This window comes from Macaca fascicularis, chromosome 19 (genome assembly GCF_037993035.2).
Source record: "Macaca fascicularis isolate 582-1 chromosome 19, T2T-MFA8v1.1".
NCBI lineage: Eukaryota > Metazoa > Chordata > Mammalia > Primates > Cercopithecidae > Macaca > Macaca fascicularis.
In genome coordinates, this window is record NC_088393.1 from 16781695 (window position 1) to 16802244 (window position 20550).

Below are 20550 nucleotides of genomic sequence, written 5' to 3' on the forward strand. Positions count from 1 at the left end.
TGAGGCAGGAGGATCGCCTGAGCCCAGAAGTTCAAGGCTGCAGTGAGCTATGATTGTGCTACTGCACTACGGCCTGGGCAACAGACCTGTCTCTTAAAAAAGAGGAAAAAAAAGCTTTCAAACCTTGATTCTGTGCTCCGACGCCCTCCCCGGTCCATGTCATTCACCTTGCTGCTTTGCTGCATGTCTACACTCTCAAGGGTGGTTCTATTCCTTCTTGGTTCCTCTCCAGGGCAGGGAGTGCAGGCCTTACCCCTGTGCCATGCCCCACTGCAGGCCCTGAGTTCTGTCTGGGCGGGACAGAGTCCTTGAGCCCCAGACCTGTCCATCTTCTTCCATTTTTTTTTTTTTTTTTGAGACAGAGTCTCGCTTTGTTGCCCAGGCTGGAGTGCAATGGTGCGATCTCAGCTCACTGTAACCTCCGCCTCCCAGGTTCAAGTGAGTCTCCTGCCTCAGCCTCCTAAGTAGCTGGGATTACAGGCACACAACACACCTGGCTAATTTTTTGTATTTTTAGTAGAGACAGGGTTTCACCATGTTGGCCAGGCTGGTCTCCCACTCCTGACCTCAGGTGATCCACCTGCCTCGGCCTCCCAAAGTGCTGGGATTACAGGCATGAGCCACCAGGCCCAGCCAGGGCATGTCCAACTTCTGCTGGTCTTACAAGGTGGTCATTTGGGTCCCCAGAGAGAATCCACGACTCTTCCTTCAGATCCTGAACATAGCCATCATCATCAGTATCCCAGATGCAATACTCTATCACCATTATGCAAATGTTACTTCAGAGGAAACGGGATAAATGGTACAGACTCTTTTTTTTTTTTTTTTAGACGGAGCCTTGCTCTGTCGCCCAGGCTGGAGTGCAGCGGTGCGATCCCAGCTCACTAAAACCTCCGCCTCCCGGGTTCAAGTGATTCTCCTGCCTCACCCTCCTGAGTAGCTGGGATTACAGGCACCCGCCATCATGCCCAGCTAATTTTTATATTTTTGTAGAGACGGGGTTTTACCATGTTGGCCAGGCTGGTCTTAAACTCCTGATTTCAAGTGATCTGCCCGGTCTCCCAAAGTGCTGGGATTACAGGCATGAGCCACCGTGCCCGCCCAGACTCTCTTACAACTGTGTGTGAGTCTGTGAGTCTACAATAATCTCGAAATTAGAAGTTTTATTTTCTCTTAAGAGACTTACAAGACCTAATGACCAAATGCAAGGTGACATTTGCAGACAATCAGGGAAATGTGAATACGGTCTTGGTATCCGATAATACCAAAGGCATTATCGTAAGTTGTGTAAGGTGTGATAAGACATGTGGTTATGTAAAGGAAAATGGTCTTAACTGTTAGAGATTCATGTTGAAATACATGAATCTCTAATTTGCTTCTAAGATTAAAAAAAATTCTAAGATTAAAAAAAAACAGGCCAGGTGCAGTGGCTCACACCTGTAATCCTAGCACTTTCGGAGGCCGAAGTGGGCAGTTATCTGAGGTCGGGAGTTCAAGAACAGCCTGGCCAACATAGTGAAACCCCATCTCTACTAAAAATATAAAAATTAACTGGACGTGGTGGCAGGCACCTGTAATCCCAGCTACTCGAGAGGCTGAGGCAGGAGAATCACTTGAACCCAGGAGGTGGAGGTTACAGTGAGCCGAGATTATGCTACTGCACTCCAGCCTGGGCAACAGGAGTGAAACTCCGTCTCAAAAAAAAAAAAAACAAAACAGGAGCCAGGCATAGTGGCACGTGCCTGTAGGTCCCAGCTACTCGAGAAGCTGAGGCAGGATTGCCTGAGGCCAGGAATTCGAGGCTACAGTGAGCTATGATCACTGGGTCCGTCAATGGCTACTGCACTCTGGCCTGCACAACATAGCAAAATGTCATCTGAAAAAAAAAAAAAAAACCTAGGAACTAAAGGGTGGTACAAAGAAATCTGCAAAATACTGATAACTGTTGTAAATGGGCAGTGAGTACCTGGGAATTCATTAAACCCTTCCCTCTACATTTATTTTATTTTATTTTATTTTTCATAGAGACAGAGACTTGCTTTGTCACCCAGGCTAGAGTACAGTGGTGCCATCGTAGCTCACTGCAGCCTCAACTTCCTGGGCTCAAGGGATCCTCCTTCCTCAGCCTTCCAAGTAGCTGGGTCTGTAAGTGCATGCCACCACACCCAGCTAATTATTATTTTTTATTTTTTTGTAGAGACGGGGTCTCGCTTTGTTGCCCAGGCCAGTCTCTAATTCCTGGGCTCAAAAGATCCTCCCACCTGGGCCTCCCACGGTGCTGGGATTATAGGCGTTAGCATGCCCAGCCATCGACTTTTAATGTGTTTAAAGGCTACCATTTGATGCGCTTCTGCCTTGTCAAGGAACCTAATGGCACAAGCTGTGTAAGGTTTTAAGTGTGACAAATGAGGAGAGCTTGGTCACAGACAGGATCGTGCTTCTGTCAAACAATACAAACTGGCATTCCTTTAAAACACACACAAGTGTGCCCTACCACAGCTACAAGATCTGCTACTGGGAGACTGAGAAGTGATACAGGAGCGGGGGAAGAGCAAGAGGGTTCTCTGTTTTCCCCTCTTGAGGGCACAGATGTAGACTGCGAGGCACTGGAAACAGCAGAGGACTGGTTAAGCTGCTAATAAATTGCTGAGTCTCCATGGGACGGAATAAATATCTTACAGCAGTGAAAACAGCAGAATGTTTACAAATGGGGTCCAATCTTCATCAGCTTGCTAAGTGAGAAGGGTGCAATCTAGCAAGTACAGTGTGACCTGGCTTATAAGCGCACGGCGTCCTATCGCCCCGCTATTGGAACCTGGAGGGACAGGGTCACACTTACCAGGATTTCTATGGGCCAGTTAGTTTGCTTCCTCGTGACTTCCTATGTTCCCTGGTGTTCTATGTCATCACGAGCTGCTTTTGTAAATTAGACAGAAATAGAAAGATGTACAAGGAAAAGCAGGATCTGAAGGAATTTTCATGGATTCTCCCCGGGGACCCAAATGAGTGCCTTGTGAGACCAGTAGAAGACGAACATGCTCAGGGCTCAAGGCCTCCATCCAAACCAGACAGAACTCAGGGCCTGCAGTGGGGCATGGCACAGGGGTAAGGTCTGCAGTCGCCACTCTGGAGAGGAACCAACAAGCAAGAGAACTGCCCTGGAGCGTTTAGACATACAGCAAAGCAGCAAGGTGAATGACATGGACCAGGAAGGACATCAGAACACAGAATCAAGGTTTGAAAGTTTTTTGTTTTGTTTTGTTTTGTTTTTTAAGAAACAGCTCTGGGCCAGGCATGGTGGCTCACACCTGTAACCTCAGCACTTTCGGAGGCTGAGGTGGGTGGATCACTTGAGATCAGCAGTTTGAGACCAGCCTGGCCAACATGGTAAAACCCTGTCTCTACTAAAAACACAAAATTAGCCAGGTGCGGTGGCACATACCTGTAATCCCAGCTACTTGGGAGGCTGAGGCAGGAGAATCGCTTGAACTAGGGAGGCAGAGGCTGCAGTGAGCCAGGATCGCACCATTGCACTCCAGCCTGGGCAACAAGAGCGAAACTCTGTCTCAAAAAAAAAGAGAGAGAGCTCTGTTGTCCAGGCTGGAGTGCAGTGGCACGATCATAGCTCACTATAGCCTCAAGCTCCTGGGCTTAAGTGATCCTCCTTCCTCAGCCTCCTGAGTAGTTGGGACCATAGCCGTGCACCACCATGTGTGGCTAATTTTTTTTTCATTTTTCTGTAAAGATGGGGGTCTCATTATTTTGCCAGGCTGGTCTTGAACTCCTGGCCTCAAGCAATCCTCCTGCCTTGGCCTCCCAAAGTGCTGGGATTACAGGCGTTAGCCACCGAACTCACCATTCCAGAAATGGAATTGCTGGAGAAAAAACATCGCCTGCAGCAGGCTTCCTGCCTCGATGCACTGCTCTGTGGAGGATGCAGGACTACGCCGAGCCCCAAAAGTCTTTAGGAGAGACTGCCCGGCTCCATCTACACCTATGGCCTGTGTCCTCCCATCTTGCTTCACTAAGAGAAGTTATCTCATGTGGAGTCAACAGTGCTGCCAGACAAATGGGAATTTGAGCCCTGTCCCGCTGCTGGAATGCTGTGCAACCCTGGGTTGGGGTGAGCAGCCTCTCTGTGCCTCAGCTTCTGCATCTGGAGATGAGGGTGAGCACTCCCACACACAGGGACTTGTCAATCGCCGGCTGTTGTGATTCCTGGTTTCCTCCTCATCGCCCTCCTTCCACTGGCTCCAGGTAAAAACGTACCCTCTCCCCAGAAACATCCCTCCACCTCCAGCTACTGACCTCCCCTACCTTTCACATAAAACCTCCTGAAAGCCGGGCGCGGTGGCTCACGCCTATAATTCCAGCACTGTGGGAGGCCAAGGCGAGTGGATCACCTGAGGTCAGGAGTTCAAGACCAGCCTGACCAACATGGAGAAACCCCGTCTCTACTAAAAATACAAAATTAGCTGGATGTGGGGCGCATGCCTGTAATCCCAGCTACTCAGGAGGCTGAGGCAGGAGAATCACTTGAACCCAGGAGGCAGAGGTTGTGGTGAGCCAAGGTTGTACCATTGCACTCCAGCCTGGGCAACAAGAGCAAAACCCTGTCTCAAAAAAAAAAAAAAAAAAGACCCTCCTGAAAAAGGATCTACCCTTGGATTCCCCAGCTCTCCCTTCTTTGGACCTGGAGATTTATTCGTTTGCTCACTCAATCAACACATGCTGAATTCGTGCTAAGAGGCAGCACTGGGGATACAAAAGTATGTAGGACAGAGTCCTGGGCTTCAGGCCAGGCGCAGTGGCTCACGCCTATAATCCCAGCACTTTGGGAGGCCGAGGCAAGTGAATCACCTGAGGTCAGGAGTTCGAGACCAGCATGGCCAACATGGTGAAACTCTGTCTCTACTAAACATATAAAAATTAGCTGGGCGTGACGGCTGGTACCCATAATCCCAGCTACTTGGGAGGCTGAGGCGGGAAAACCGCTTGAACCCAGGAGGCGGAGGTTGCAGCGAGCCAAGATCGTGCCATTGCTCTCCAGCCTGGGTGACAAGAGTGAAACTCCATCTCAAAAAAAAAAAAAAAAAAAGAGTCCTAGGCTTCAGGAAGGGCAGGCGGGACAAAGTCAGCCCAGGACTATGGCACAGGGCACCGTATGACATAACTGCAGCAGTAGGCACAGTGAGGGGAACTCAGGGCCTGGGGCCAGGCGTGCCCTGGGACAGAGGAGTCAGGCAGGCTGTGGGTGATTCAGCACGGCCCCAGCCAGGTGCAAGGACACACACATGAGATGCCAGGGTCTGTGCACGCTGTGCTGAGAAGACGGATGTCATCCCCAGGGCAAGCAGAGCCTGGGGAAGGGGTGCTGCAGGCCAGCAAGCTGGGCGTATATATGCACATGAGATGGTAAACGGTACAGGTAAATGGTAGGAATCCGCTGCAAGGAGGTGGGGACCAGGAGCAGGGCTGGAAGGAAGTGATCAGAGAGAGACTGCCATGGCCCTCCAGCAGCAGGAGGCCTAGGGACTACAGCGACTCACAGTGTAGACACCCCAAGAAAGGGGACATGCCAGTTCCCTAAAAAGGAACGTGTTTCCTTGGGATGTCCCCAGGGGCATTGAGGTAGAACTCTAATTGCCATTCCAGATGCCTTGGTGCAGGTGTGGAGGTGAACAATGGGACCCTCCCCACCCCCAGCCTCATGGAGCCACGACAAAGCATACAGATGCCTGCCAAGAGCTACATGGAAGAGACAGGATGGAGGGCCAGTCCGCAGCCAGCAGCAGACATACACCCAGGGCATCAGGAGACCTGGGAGGCACCCCCTCCATGGCTGAGCCTGTCCAGGGAGACTCGGTCAAGCAAAGCTGCAGAGCACCCGTGCCAAAGCAGTGCCGGAGACAGGCCTGCCACGGGAAGGGAAGGAGGAGGCTCCACCACAGGAAACACCAGGGGAGCTGGGTCCTGGAGCGATAGAGAGGCGTGTAGGGAAGGGCTCAAGGGTCTTGTCCAGCCATGCAGAAGGCAGGAGGGATGGAAGTGGAACGGTGCCTAGGCAGGAGGGGAGCAGATTCCAGCCCTCCCTCCTGAAAATGCTGCTTAAGAGCAAAAGCAGATGAAGCCTCCGAGCAGCCCTCCCAGCTGCTGACCTGTGTCCCCTGACATCACCCCTCCCGGGCATCTCAGAGAACAGACCCATTCCGTTCCATCTGTTTCCTTCCTCTGACCCATGCATGGTCTCCCTGGAGAGACATGGGAGAGCAGTCACCTGAGACTGGGGGGAAGGGGGGGCACCAAGAGGGGCTTTGATGACTCAGCAGTGTGTCCTGCACGGCAGGAGCACCCACCACCTCCCACGAGGGCCCACTTCCCAGAGTCTCCCAACTTTCCGAAGTTGGGAGACTTTGGAAGTCTCCCAGGCCTTCCCAACATTCCTTTCCTGCATCGGCCACTCCTGGGCTCCAATGTCTCTGCCATCTACTACCCCCTAACTGAGCACACTGCCCGCGACTCGGTCGGGATGGGTCTGGCCTCCTGTCAGGGTGTTCCTGACAACGGAAGTACTCCCAGGCTACAAACCTGGGCAGCGTGGCCCGGGACTAAAAACTGCAGGCCACCATAACACAATGCCAAGTAGCTGCGTATCTAACACATCTAAACACAGAAAAGGCACAGGAAAAACACGGCAGTGTAATCTTACGGGAGCGCTGTCACAGATGCAGTCCATCGTGGTTATGCGGCGCGTGACTGTATTCCCTATGCCTGGGGCCTCTGCCTGCTGCAGGCCAATGCCCTGCTCTGAGACGCCCCTAGGTTCCCCCAACTGAAACAAGTCTCTCCTGCCTCCACACTCCCACAGCTCCAAGCTTCGACAACGGACACTTCCTGAAGTCAATGTGATAGAAAAGCTGCTGTGATGGCTTAACGCCTGGACGGTGGAGGGGTCACGCTGTGCCCTCCTGGAAGCGGGCCTTTGGTACATGTCTGTTGAGGGCGTGGGTGAAATTAAAGTGTTGAGGGAGGCAGGCGGTAGGCTGAGTGCAGGGAGGTACAGTCAGCAGTGGGGAGTAGACAGACAGCTCCGTGGCTCAGCAGCAGCGAGGACAAGCCACCAAGTCACCCTGGGCCTCAGTGCCCCCATCTGTAAAATGAGAAGAGACAGCACCTGGCCTGAGGATGCTGGAAAATCCCAAATGAGAATATGCAGGTGAAATACGCTCTGCAACGGGAAGCCATTATTACATCCCTTATTGTGGTTACTATTGTATTATTACTCCTGAGACAGGGGAGCAGGCTGTATTTACAAAGAATGGTGGTGGGTGGGGAGCAGGTCAGGCAAGGCTGTGACTCAGCATGTGAGTTGCAGGTGTAAAATCACAGTCCTCAGAGCCTGCTCTGCCAATTGATCTTTGCCAAGCAATAAAGTATTTCAACAAATGTTGGCTACACTACGGTACATATGGTAGCCATTTTCTCTCTCAACTCATCAACTAAGCAGCTCCCAACATCTAGAATAGAACAACATTTCATTTCAGGAACAGTGGCTCAGGCCTGTAACCTCAACACTTTGGAGATTAAGGCAGGAGGATCCCTTAAGGTCAGGAATTCAAGACCGGCCTAGACAACATAGTGAGACTGTAGCTCTACAAAAATTAAAAATTTTTGCATGGTGGTGTGCCGAGTAGTACCTGTAGTCCCAGCAACTAAGGAGGCTGAGACAGGAAGATGAACCCAGGAGTCTGAGGCTGCAGTGAGCTGTGACACCACCACTGCACTCCAGCCTGGGTGACGGAGTGAGACCCTGTCTCTAAAAATAAAAAAAGAACAGTGTTTCACCAATTCTCTTAGTCTCAGTTGTCATTTTCTTAAAAAAACGTACAATTTTACACACAGCAGGTAAGTACACACCTGTAAAAACCCACTTAGCGTGAATTAAAGGACATTTTAAATGTGCATTAAATGTGAATTAAAGGACATTTTCTAGTGGCTAAGAGTCAACAACAACAAATTAAATCAGTAAAGTCAACTGACTGTGAATGCTAACTCAGAGGCTGGCCTAAAAGAAAATGCCAACTCCATGGCCTGGTGTGAGCAAGCAAAATAACAGCAACAATTTGCACCCTGGTGATGGACAACCTCGCCTGACCCATCAGCAACTGTGGAGCCTGCTCCTGCACTCCAGAAACCTCGACCCACAGAGAAAGTCTCCAAAGCCAGCACAGGGGGTGCCGTGGGCACACAGCGTTCTAGTTCTTAGCAAAGAAAAAACTGAAAGGGAAGAACGTTTGCAAGAACATGTGCCTAGGCCAATCATGTCTGGGGCCCCCCAGCCAGGGTGTGGGGGGAATTGAGAGGGACAGTCCATCCCCATAAACATACAGTCCTGGTTAAACACGCTCAGTGTGAGGGTGTCAACATCAAGTTTTTTCATGTTTCATCTTTCCCCTTGGCAGAGTCTGAAATGAGACAGTTTTCTCTTCCACTGAAAAATATAAAATTGAAAAGCACATCCTCTTCAGATTAAGAAAAGCCAGCTGGGGCTGGGTGCGGTAGCTCACGCCTGTAATCCCAGCACTTTCGGAGGCTGAGGCGGGTGGATCACGAGGTCAGGAGATCGAGACCATCCTGGCTAACACGGTGAAACCCCATCTCTACTAAATTGGCCAGGCACATGTTCTTGGTGGCGGGCGCCTGTAGTTCCAGCTACTCGGGAGGCTGAGGCAGAGGAATGGTGGGTGAACCCGAGAGGTGGAGCTTGCAGTGAGCCGCGATTGTACCACTGCACTCCAGCCTGGGCAACAAAGCAGACTCCGTCTCTTTAAAAAAAAAAAAAAAGAGGCCGGGCGCAGTGGCTCAAGCCTGTAATCCCAGCACTTTGGGAGGCCGAGACGGGCAGATCACGAGGTCAGGAGATCGAGACCATCCTGGCTAACCCGGTGAAACCCCGTCTCTACTAAAAAATACAAAAAACTAGCCAGGCGAGGTGGCGGGTGCCTGTAGTCCCAGCTACTCGGGAGGCTGAGGCAGGAGAATGGCGTAAACCTGGGAGGCGGAGCTTGCAGTGAGCTGAGATCCGGCCACTGCACTCCAGCCTGGGCCACAGAGCGAGACTCCGCCTCAAAAAAAAAAAAGAAAAAGAGAAAAATAAAAGCCAGGTAGGCATAGTGACATACTGGCTGACACCTACAATCCCAGCACTTTGGGAGGCCAAGGCAGGTGGATCGCTTTGAGCTCAGAAGTTTGAAACTGGCCTGGGCAACATGGAGAAGCCCTGTCTCTACAAAAAAAAATACAAAAATTAGCAGGGTGTGGTGGTACACACCTGTGGTCCCAGCCACTCAGAAGGCTGAGGCTGGAAAATCGCTTGAACCCGAGAGGCAAAGATTGCAGCGAGCTGAGATCGCACCACTGCACTCCAGCCTGGGTCACAGAGTGAGACCCTGTCTCACAAAAAAGGAAGAAAAGGAAGAAAAGGGAAGGAAGGAAGGGAGGAAGGGAGGGAAGGAGGGAGGAAGGGAGGGAAGGAGTGAGGGAGGGAGGGAGGGAGGGAGGGAGGGAGGAAGGAAGGAAGGAAAGGAAGAAGGGAAAGAAGGGAAAGAAGGGAAAGAAGGGAAAGAAGGGAAGAAGGAAAGAAAAGCCAGTTTTCTACAGATTGGCGTCATGACAGAGGCATGCTTGTTGATGTCACTTGCACAAGAGGGAAGCCCTTCCCTCACCCTCTGATGAGTGCAGGTGAGGATGTAGCGGGGCCCCAGTCCTAGTTGTGCCCTGACTGCTGTCACCGGCCAGTGGGCCTGAGCAGGCAGCTCTGGACCCTGTGCCTGTTTCTTCACCCGAGAGACAAAACGTTCCCGTCTGTCAACTACCCTCAAAGGCAGCTGGAGAGACAGACTGCGCTCCTGGCTGCTGTTCCAAATACCCAGCCTCCAATCGACAGTTGGTTATCGCCGGCGCACTACGTGCCAGGAGCCCAGATTTCAGGGACCGGGGACGGACCCAGCAGGCAGCAGGACAGACGGAGCTCCTCGACCCTCCCGGAGCCCATGGGGTGGCATCCATAGGACAAAATGGTGGCTTTAGAGCCCATGGTCTGATCCAGACGCCTGTTTTCTATGGGGGTCTGACCGGTTGTTTTACCCTCTCCTTCTCAGTTTCCTCATCTAGAAACAAGCACAGGGACGACAGCACCACTGTTGGTCCCACAACACTCCCTCACTCCTGTACCGGACCTGTGACCCAGATCTCTCCCCAGGCCCCAGAGCCGCCTGCCCGGGCCCACTCACTGGTGAGGGCAGTCAGGGTACCACCAGGGCTGGGGTCCCGTTGTCACCTGTTCTGGGTGACCAGGTTATCAGAATCAGGGAAGTGGGGGGCAGGGTGTGGTGGCTCACGCCTGTAATCCCAGCACTTTGGAAGGCTAAGGTGGGTGGATCACTTGAGGCCAGAAGTTCGAGACCAGCCTGGCCAACATGGTGAAATCCCATCTCTACTAAAAATACAAAAAAAGTAGCCAGGGTTGGTGGTGTGCTTCTGTAATCTCAGCTACTTGGGAGGCTGAGGCAGGAGAATCGCTTGAGCCCAGGTGGCGGAGGCTACAGTGAGCCAAGATCATGCCATTGCACTCCAGCCTAGGTGACAAAGCGAGACTCCACCTCAAGAAAAAATAAAATAAAACAGGACGGGTGCGGTGGCTCAAGCCTGTAATCCCAGCACTTTGGGAGGCCGAGACGGGTGGATCACGAGGTCAGGAGATCAAGACCAGCCTGGCTAACACGGTGAAACCCCGTCTCTACCAAAAAAGACAAAAAACTAGCCGGGCGAGGTGGCGGGCGCCTGTAGTCCCAGCTACCCGGGAGGCTGAGGCAGGAGAATGGCGGGAACCCGGGAGGCGGAGCTTGCAGTGAGCTGAGATCCGGCCACTGCACTCCAGCCTTGGCGACAGAGCGAGACTCCGTCTCAAAAAAAAAAATAAAGAAAAAATAAAATAAAACAAAGAAAAAGGGAAGTGGGGCTCTGAGCGGGCAGAGAAGGGGCCAGGAATCTGTGAAGATGGTGCTGGGAGAGAGGGCCTGTGCAGAGGGTGGGGGCAGGACACTGGTCCATGCAGTGTGTGGCCAGTCAGAGAGGCTGCATCCGGCTGCTTCCTCCAGGCCTGCTGGAACAGAGGAGGGAAAAGACAAAAGGAGGCACAGGAGCCCTCTTCCTCCTGTCCTTTATTCCCAGCCCAGTGGAGGTGATTCATCCCACCACTGTGGGTGCCACCTGACTTTCACGAGTGTGTCACACTGTGTCCTAATTTTCTGTGTGCCTGGCTGCAGCTGAGCTGACCTGCAGGGTGGGGCTCGGTTTTATTTATCTCAGTCCCAAGACAGCACACAGTAGCTCAGTAAGCAGACAGAATCTCACGGTGCCCCAGCCCCAGACAGAGCTGGTTTTTTTTTTTTTTTGAGACAGAGTTTTGCCCTTGTCGCCCAGGCTGGAGTGCAATGGTACGATCTCAGCTCACTGCAACCTCTGCCTCCCAGGTTCAAGCGATTCTCCTGCCTCAGCCTCCCGAGTAGCTGGGATTACAGGCATGTGCCACCACGCCCGGCTAATTTTGTATTTTTAGTAGAGACGGGGTTTCACCATGTTGCTCAGGCTGGTCTCGAACTCCTGACCTCAGGTGATCCACCCGCCTCGGCCTCCCAAAGTGCTGGGATTACAGACGTGAGCCACCGCGCCCGGCATAGCTGGTTTTCCTTTTGACTGTACCTAAATGTGGGGTCTCATGTGGCTTGGAGGGTTTCCTGCAAAGTGATGGGTTTTGACTCAACTGACACAGCCACAGCCCACCGGGCACTCCCACCGCTGCTATCCTGGCTCCCTGAAGGTGGCCTCAATCTGACGGCTGCAGACCCTATGCCTGCTTCTTCCCCCCGCTTCCTCTCCCACCTAGACCCTCACCTGTCCAAATAGCTACCCCACATACTCCTTCCACCCCCAGCCCTTTCTATTCTTCCTGAAACAACCTCAGGCCACGTTTATCTTGATCACTTCATGTCCATATCACAGAGACCGTCTCAAAGCTAGAACCCAGTTCCAAGCACTCCCTGGGTAAGCAGCCAGACCATCTAAAGGTGTCACTCCTCAAGAACCTGCCATAGCTCCCTACTGCCCCTCATAATGTGGCCCACCCTACTCTTCCTTCAACAGATGATTACTGAGCACCTGAGTGCCAGTTGCAGCCTGGTGAACAAGGATGAATAAAACAGGCACAATCTCTGCCCTTGTGGACCTACTCTAGGTAGTTGGAGAAGACAGACCATCAATCAATCCCGCAAAGAGAAAATTATACACAGCTAAATGGAAAAGGTATCCATCTCCACCAGTGGTAACAGAGAAGCTGGGCCAGTTTGTCAGGAAAGGCTTCCCTGAGGAAGTGATGCCCCAGCTGATATGAAGAGGTGTAGGGATTCACCAGAGGATGAAGGGTTTGCAAAGAGCATTCCAGAGAGAGGGAACAGCAGATGCAAAGGCCCTGAGGCAAGACGAAGGCTCGCCTTCGCAGATGACAGAAAGAGGGGCCAGGGGGCCACGGGGCAGAGGGAATGAGGACTGCAGGCCTGGGAGGCACGGGGAGCAGGTATGCTGTCAGCTGCTGGGAGCAGCGCCTGATCCAGCCCGGTTTCTACCAGTGTGCTCAAGAGGAGGAAAAGTGATTTTATGTTAGCCTGACCTGCACGAAGTCAGTAAACAGATTCTGCTATCAGGTCTACATTCCACACTGCAGGCAGTGCAGATGGAAATCCCAGACAAATGCCTGTGGTCATCTGTAACCTTTACTTTCACCTGACAGTTTGTACTATCAAGAGCTGGGACTCCTATGAGGGGAAAAGCCCAAAGCAGCTTTAAGAGCTCATGGTCTGTACTCCACGCAGGAGCAAACTTCAGGGCCACCACTCTGACCAGCGGTAAAACCCAGTCCAGTGCGAAGGACAGTGGGCAGGTCTCAGCTCCTTGGCCCCCATCAGCCACTGGCCACTCTCTGGGCAAGCAGACATCCTGTCAGTCCCTTTTGTCTTGGGCCAATTTGTAGCCCAGACACAAACTCTCACGTCTTATTTACCAAAAGACCTTCCTCCTTTCATCCCTGAGTTGCCTAAATTAAAGGAAGGATATAAACCCCAAAGTCCCAGCCGCATGTTCTGGCCCTATGACCTAGACCTGCAGCCTCTCAGCTCCGGCTCAGTCCTCTTTGCCTCTGTGCGAAAGGCTATTCCCCATGGCCTAGACCAAGGGTGTCCAGTCTTTTGGCTTCCCTGGGCCACACTAGAATTGTCTTGGGCCACACATAAAATACACTAACACTAACACTAACGATAGCTGATGAGCTCAAAAAAAAAAATTCACCAAAAAACCTCATGCTTTAAGAGAGTTCACAAATTTGTGTTGGGCTGCATTCAAAGCCATCCTGGGTCACATGCAGGCATGGGTTGGACAAGCTTGGCCTACACCAAACACGCCCTCTCCTCCATACAACCATGTCCAACACCCAAATGGAAGCCAGTCGTCTGCCCCTCCTGCAGCTTGGACCACCTGTGACCTGAGCCTCTGCTGTGGGCCGGGCCTGGACAACTCAATTCTGCATGGGCCAGGAGCACTGATTACCACTCTGGCAGGGAAACCTTTGGATCCTCCTAAAGACAATTGGCTAGGAGTGGTGGCTCACACCTGGAATCTCAGCGCTTTGGAGGCAGAGGCAGGAGGATCACTTGAGGTCAGGAGTTCGAAACCAGACCGGGCAACATAGCAAGATCCTGTCTCTACAAAAAAATTAAAAATTAGCCAGGCATGGTGTTGTATGCCTGCAGTCTCAGTTCCTTGGGAGGCTGAGGCAGGAGGATCACTTGAGGCAAAGAGTCGAGGCTGCAATGAGCTTTGATTGCACCACTGCACTCCAGCCCGAGAAATAAAGCAAGATCCTGTCTCTAAAGGAAAAAGAGAGAAGACAATAAGCAGGCCTTTCCATGTCCCTCTCTACCTTTTAATGAGACGAGATTAAAGCAATAAAATACAAACTCAGACTACATAATATCTAATAACTAGGTATAAAAACAAATGAGGTTAGGAGATGTCATGCTATTATAATGCTTGGGAGTTTAAAAAAAAAAAAACCACAAACTCAAAAAAAAAAACTTTCCAAGACAAGAAACTATATGGTGCAATGAAGAGGCCTGGACCTGTGTCAGAAAAGCCATGTCAGCCTGAGCTCACCGGGTACAAACTTGGGCAAAGGACAGGACAATCTCTGGCCTCACTTTACCTCTTTTTTTTTTTGAGATAGGGTCTTGGTCTGTCGCCCAGGCTGGAGTGCAGTGGCACAATCTCGGCTCAGTGCAACCTCCGCCTCCTGGGTCCAAGCAATTCTCCTGCCTCAGCCTCCTGAGTAGCTGGGACTACAGGCACGCGCCACCACGCCAGGATAATTTCTGTATTTTAGTAGAGACGGGGTTTTACCATGTTGGCCAGGCTGGTCTCGAACTCCCAACCTCCAGGGATCCACCTGCCTTGGCCTCCCAAAGTGCTGTGATTACAGGTGTGAGCCATCGCACCCGGCCCACTTTACCTCTTTATACACTGAAGATAATACTGGCCAGAGTGACTGGGAGGATGAACCAGGCAATCTAAGACGTCTTCTTTACTCAGTCCTTCCAGCCTGGTGGTGAGACCTTTCCTGACCTCCACATCAGATCAGAACCTGCCCTGCCCTACTCATCTCACGGCATCAATCCCCACTGGGTGCACCACACATTGGCTCATTTCTTCACATCTGGACCCCTCTCCACAATGTCAGCCCCATGAGGCGGCGCTGTCTTCAGATTCACCGTTCCATCCGCTGCCCAGAAAGTGCACGGCAAAAAGAAGACGCCGAATAAATACTCACTGAACAAACAGTGTGATCTACAAAAGGAAGGCACGAGGGCCAGGTGTGGTGGCTCACACCTGTAATCCCAGCACTCTGAGAGGCTGAGGCGGGCAGATCACTTGAGGTCAGGAGTTCGAGACCAGCCTGGGCAACATGGTGAAACTCCATTTCTACTAAAAATACAAAAATTAGCTGGGCATGGTGGCGGGTGCCTGTAATCCCAGCTACTCAGGAGGCTGAGACAGGAGAATCACTTGAATCCGGGAGGCGGAGGTTGCAGTGAGCCAAGACAGCGCCATTGCACTCCAGCCTGGGTGACAAGAGTGAAACTCCATCTCAAAAAAAAAGGGAAGGCACTGAGAGCTCATGCATCACACGGCAGGGTGCTGACACTCTACTGTGACAAAGCAGGTCAAGCGAGTCCACAGTCCCAGTCTGCAGATGAGAAAACTGCGGTACAGAAAGTATTTGCAGGACTGAGGGCAGCGAAGGAGTATCTGGGAATCCAAACAAACATCTGAGGACCCAAACATTGAAAAGCTGGCACCACTGCACCTGATAGTGCCTGTTTTTCTTTTCTTTTTTTTTTTTTTTTGAAATGGAGTCTCACTTTGTTGCCCAGATTGGAGTGTGCAGGGGTGCGATCCTGGCTTGCTGCAGTCTCCGCCTCCTGGGTTCAAGTGACTCTCCTGCCTCCCGAGTAGCCGGGATTACAGGTGCCCGCCACCACACCCGGCTAATTTTTTGTTTTTTCAGTAGAGACGGGGTTTCACCATGTTGGCCAGGCTGGTCTTGAACTCCTGACCTCAGGTGATCCACTTGCCTCGGTCTCCCAAAGTGCTAGGATTACAGACGTCAGCCACTGCACCCGGCCCGGAAAGTTGTTTTAAAGTTCAGAATGGGGGTGGAGGGGTCTTGCCCAGTGAGAATCTATTAAGTCAAAAAAAAAAAAAAAACCAATCAACAACAACCAAAAAAAAAAAAAACAAACAAAAAAAAACAGGCCAGCGCAGGTCAATAAGAGACAGGGAATTCTGGATCTTTCAGAAGTGGATTTTACTCTAAAACTTGGTTCTCATCAATTTAGACTGCATCGCCATTAGCATTCTAGTAAGATAGACTAGCGATTATTTCAGAGGCAGAAAAAAAACAAGGCACAAGAGGATAAGTAAGTGTCTGAGCCACTCAGCATTCATTTCAGACACACTGGCCGGGTGCTGCTCTGGGAGGGTGCCCAGCAGGCCGTCTGGAACAGGAGGGCTCTGCGGCAGGAGGACGTGGATGAGACCTTAGCTCTGGGCCCACCAACTATGAGACTTCAGCAAGTTACTTTATTTCTGTGGGTCTTGGTTTCCTCACTTGTAAAAGGGGAATAAAAAACCTCCTAGAATGGTGGCACTTACCAAAATACAGCAAAAGCTCCTGGATGAAGAACGCATGACAAGGGGGAAAGGGGGAAGGTTTAACTCTTTGGGCCCAGGGCAGTCTCTCCTCAACACTGAGCCCAGTACCATGCACTTCCTAGGGACAGCGGCCACAAAAGGGACTGACAGAAGGTACAAGGGAGAGAACTCTCATTCGGGTGGGGCTACGGGAGGACGCCACGGGGGAGGCCTCAAAGACCGTCCTTCAGGGCAGGCAGCATGCGGCAGGAGCTCACAGTGATGTTCTAGCAACTGGAGCAACACAGCTAAGGATGCCGAGGCTAGAAAGTGTCACCAAGGGCCAGAAGTGCAGGAAAGGGACCCAGCAAGGTTAGGTGGAGTCGATTCAGGGCTTACTAAGCTCATCAAAGCTGACTTTTTTTGAGACAGAGTCTCACCCTGTCTCCCAGGCTGGGGTGCAGTGACGCGATCTCAGCTCACTTCCACCTCCACCTCCTGGTTTCTTTCAAGGGATTCTCGTGCCTCAGCCTCCCAAGTAGCTGGGACTATAGGTGTGTGCCACTATGCCTGACTAACTTTTGTATTTTGGGTACACACAGAGTTTCGCTAGGGTGGTTTCGAACTCCTGGCCTCAAGTGATCTGTCCGCCTCAGCCTCCCAAGGTGCTGAGATTATAGGTGTGAGCCACAGCGCCCAGCTGTAAACTGACTTCTTTTGGAGGAAGGTGAATGGGAGCTGTGAAAGGTTTTTGGAACAGGGGAGTATGTTTTAGAAGACGAATCCCAGTCAGATGCAGTGGCTGATGCCTGTAATTCTAATACTTTGGGAGGCCGAGATAGGACTGCTTGAGGCTAGGGGTTTAAGACCTGCCTAAGCAACATAGCAAGACTTCATCTCTACAAAAAAAATTTTTTAATTAGCTGGGTATGACTGGTGCGCTCCTGTAGCACCAGCTACTTGGGAGGCCAAGGTGGGAGAACTGCTTGAGCCCAGGAGTTTGAGGTTGCAGTGAGCTATGATCCTACTACTGCTCTCCAGCCTGGGGGACAGAGCGAGACCCTGTCTCAAAAAACAAAAAGAAGATGACTCCCACAGTGGCGGGGGATGAAGTGGGAGGGAGAGGGCAAGTAGGAAGTAGGATGGCCCAGCCCACTTTGGGCATGGCAAGAAAGTGGCCTATTCCACAGTCCAGCAGGCTGGCAGGGGTGCAGGAGAGCCACCTTCTGGACTCCAGAAGGCAGGTTTGGAGTCCTCTGCACAGAAGTTTCAGGGGAGGGAGCACAGAGATAAGATGCAGGTGGGGAGGCTGAAATTAGGGGACAAGAGGGAGAGACTGAAAGGAGAGAGGATGAAGAGTAAAATCCCATGGGCTCCAGTGTTGCAGGGTTCGAGGAGGATCGGCTGCAGCCACAGGGCACCAGGTTTAAGGACGGAGGGGCCGCTGGTAACCTCGGGGAGTATAAGGAGGGAGAAAATCTGGACGCATTTCCATGGAAGGCTTTTTGGAAAACAGAAGAGAGCTGAGCAGGGGGACAGGGAGAAACACAAATAACTGAGATGCTGATGGGAAAAAAAAAATCACTACTAAAGAGGCAGGAGTGCAGACCTTTCTAATTCATATTGATATTCAGGGTCAGAAAAGAGTATACAAGGAAGGAGATTCTGAGATGATGTCGGGGAGTACAGAGCAGGCTGAAAAAGACGCTGATGGGAAAAGTGCAGACGGGCGTGGGGGTGGAGAAAACACACCCCTCCTCCCCTAGGCTACCCACTGGGTTATCCACTTTGCTCACCTTCACCTGGCCGTCTGCTTGCCAAGTGTGCTCTGTCACCAAAATCCAACCAGATCACAGCCGCCTGCTGCAGGGTGCTTCCCTGTTGCCCCCAATCAAAAATTTTGGAATCATACCCTTGGTTCCCCCAGAGTTATCTGTGAACCCAAGTGATCTCCTGAGCTAGACAGTAAGGGCCTGGGAGGGCCATGCCTCACATCTGGGTCAACAGTAACCCATGGTGTAGATCTTCACTCGAGAGCAGGTGTAGAGAAATGCTGACATTTCCAAATGAAGAAAACCAGGCCAAGCCTTCATTCAACAAATGTATAGGGAAAGGAACAGGAAGAGGCTTAGGAGTCAGTGACCTGGCCGGGCGTAATGGCTCACACCATTTTGGGAGGCCAAGGCGGGTGGATCACTTGAGGTCAGGAATTTGAGACCAGCCTGGCCAACATGGTGAAACCCCGTCTCCACTAAAAAAATACAAAAATTAGCCGGGTGTGCCTGTAGTCCCAGCTATCAGGAGGCTGAGACAGGAGAATCACTTGAACTTGGGAGGCGGAGGTTGCAGTGGGCTGACATCACACCACTGCACTTCACCCTGGGTGACAGAGCAATACTCCACCTCAAAAAAAAAAAAAATTTTTGGACAGGAAAATTTGGACAGGAAGTTTTAGAAAGATCCATGCCTCCCAAACTGGTAGTGCTTAGAGGTTTCTCATGAAATGATCTTAGGTGATTTTCCCCGACTCCTGCCGTCCCTGCCCGCCCCCTGCTCCCCGCCCCCCACCTCCCCACTACATACTCTAAACTGTAGCACTTAGCTATTAATAACTACTATCTGTAGGACACTTAACAGTTTACAGAGCACTTTCATGTCAGTAACAAGAACTTGCTAATTAGTAATCACTGGGTGTTAGCACTGTTAATTTAGTGACAGTGTTGCAAACTGGCTAGCTGTGCACTTCTCTCGCCTTGGATCAGCTAACCAGTCATGCAAGCATGCAACTGGCCTGTCAGCTCTCTTCGGGTCTGGAATTCTTACTTGCTGTGGTCTCTACTCCCAAAGGTCCAAATCTGGCATAGGCACTGTTCTAAGTGCTTTTTCACATGCTTAATTTTCACATAATCCCAACACATTTTTATATCTCCATTTTCCAAAGGAAGCAACTGATGGGTGGAAAGGCTAAGAGCTTCAACCAAAGGCACAGAGAAATCGGGGCTGGAGCCAAGATTTGAACACATGATCTGACCCTGTGTCCTCACTCTTAATCACTATGCTGTGCTCGATCATTCTAGCAAAATGCTTATATGGTGCTTTGCACAACACAGGTATTCAGCAAATAAAGGCAGCTGTGATTAGCAGAACACGGGCAGTTTCTAGTTCCCACGAGTGTCACCTCCAGGAGAGCAGCGACCTTGTCTGTCTGGATGAATGCAGCGCTCCCAGCACCTGACCCAACGCACATTTGAGGGATGGATAGAAAATGAATGAATGAAAGTCCCTCCCAAATAGCAGAGCTGCCTACGCATGACTCTTTTTCGCACGTCTGTGTCGCGCTATCGATACTGACCCTTCTTAAGCGCATCAGGCGAATTTGAGGACACAGAGAGGTGCCCAAAGACGTGCGATCTGCGCCCGGTGCAGGGTGCAGGGGTGGCGGAAGCAGCTCCCAAGGGATCAGTCTGAGATCTCGCTGTTGCTGACGGGTCCGGGCTCCGGCGAGGCTCTGCCCTGCACCCAGCAGGGACCCTGCCCGCCCGGGCGCCGGCACCCGCGGGAGACAAAGACTCGCCGGGCCACTGCGCCGACAGAAACGCTCGTTCCCCTTGCCCACCTCTCCGGGATGCAGCCCAGCCCCCCGCGGGTCCCTGGCCTGGGAGCTTCGGCGGCGGCAGGGTCCGGGCCCTGGGCGAAGAGGACACGCGCCGCGCATCTCCTGGCCTCGCTGGTGCCCGCGAGGGTCGCTCGGGCACTGGAGGCCGCGGGCCCCGGCCTGTCACCTTCAGGGCCGCCTGCCCACCCGCCGGCCGCAAACCCTTCAAGCACGAGCCGCCCCCGCCGCCGCCCAGCTGAGTCTCCCCGCGCCTCAGCCTCGCCGCGCCGCTCGCCTCGCGCCCCGCACCCCGGCGCCGCCCCCAGGCCCGCCCGGCCCGTACCTGCTGGGAGAGGGGGATGAGTGGCGCCGCCATCTTCCCGCGGACTCGGGCTCCGAGCGCCGGGGGAACGGGGGCGGGGCCGCTGCCGCGCGTGCGCACTGGGACGACGGGAGGGCGGTGCGCACGCAGCCTGTCTCGGGAGGGGGCGGGACCGTAGGCAGGGCCACGCACGCGCACTCAGGCCGGCAGGGGCAGGGGCGGGGCCGCGCGCCGGCAACTTGATGGGCGGGGCCCGAGGCGTCTCCGTGCAGTGCTCTCTTGCCCGCTGTCCCTGCCCCTGCTTCCAACGTCGTTCGGACTTTCGTACCGCCGG

The 20550-nt window shown here is 52.4% G+C and overlaps 1 protein-coding gene across 50 annotated transcripts in view; it reads right to left on the reverse strand.

Moving 5' to 3' along the window:
* The window catches only part of EPS15L1 (epidermal growth factor receptor pathway substrate 15 like 1), a 119883-nt gene extending 99588 nt beyond the window's left edge, over positions 1-20295 (reverse strand). For 37 of the 50 annotated variants that reach the window (XR_012428519.1, XR_012428518.1, XR_010583155.2 and 34 more), the window contains exon 1: positions 20238-20295. Coding sequence is in view for 36 of the 50 variants with exons in the window: in XM_074026265.1 (XP_073882366.1) it covers positions 20238-20270 (33 nt within the window). In the remaining 14 variants the exon portion in view is untranslated. Of the gene's footprint in view, positions 1-6709; positions 6886-20237 lie in introns of those variants that run through there. The other 13 variants (XR_012428517.1, XM_074026253.1, XM_074026261.1 and 10 more) reach the window with 1 other exon arrangement.
* Positions 20296-20550: the final 255 nt, after the last annotated feature.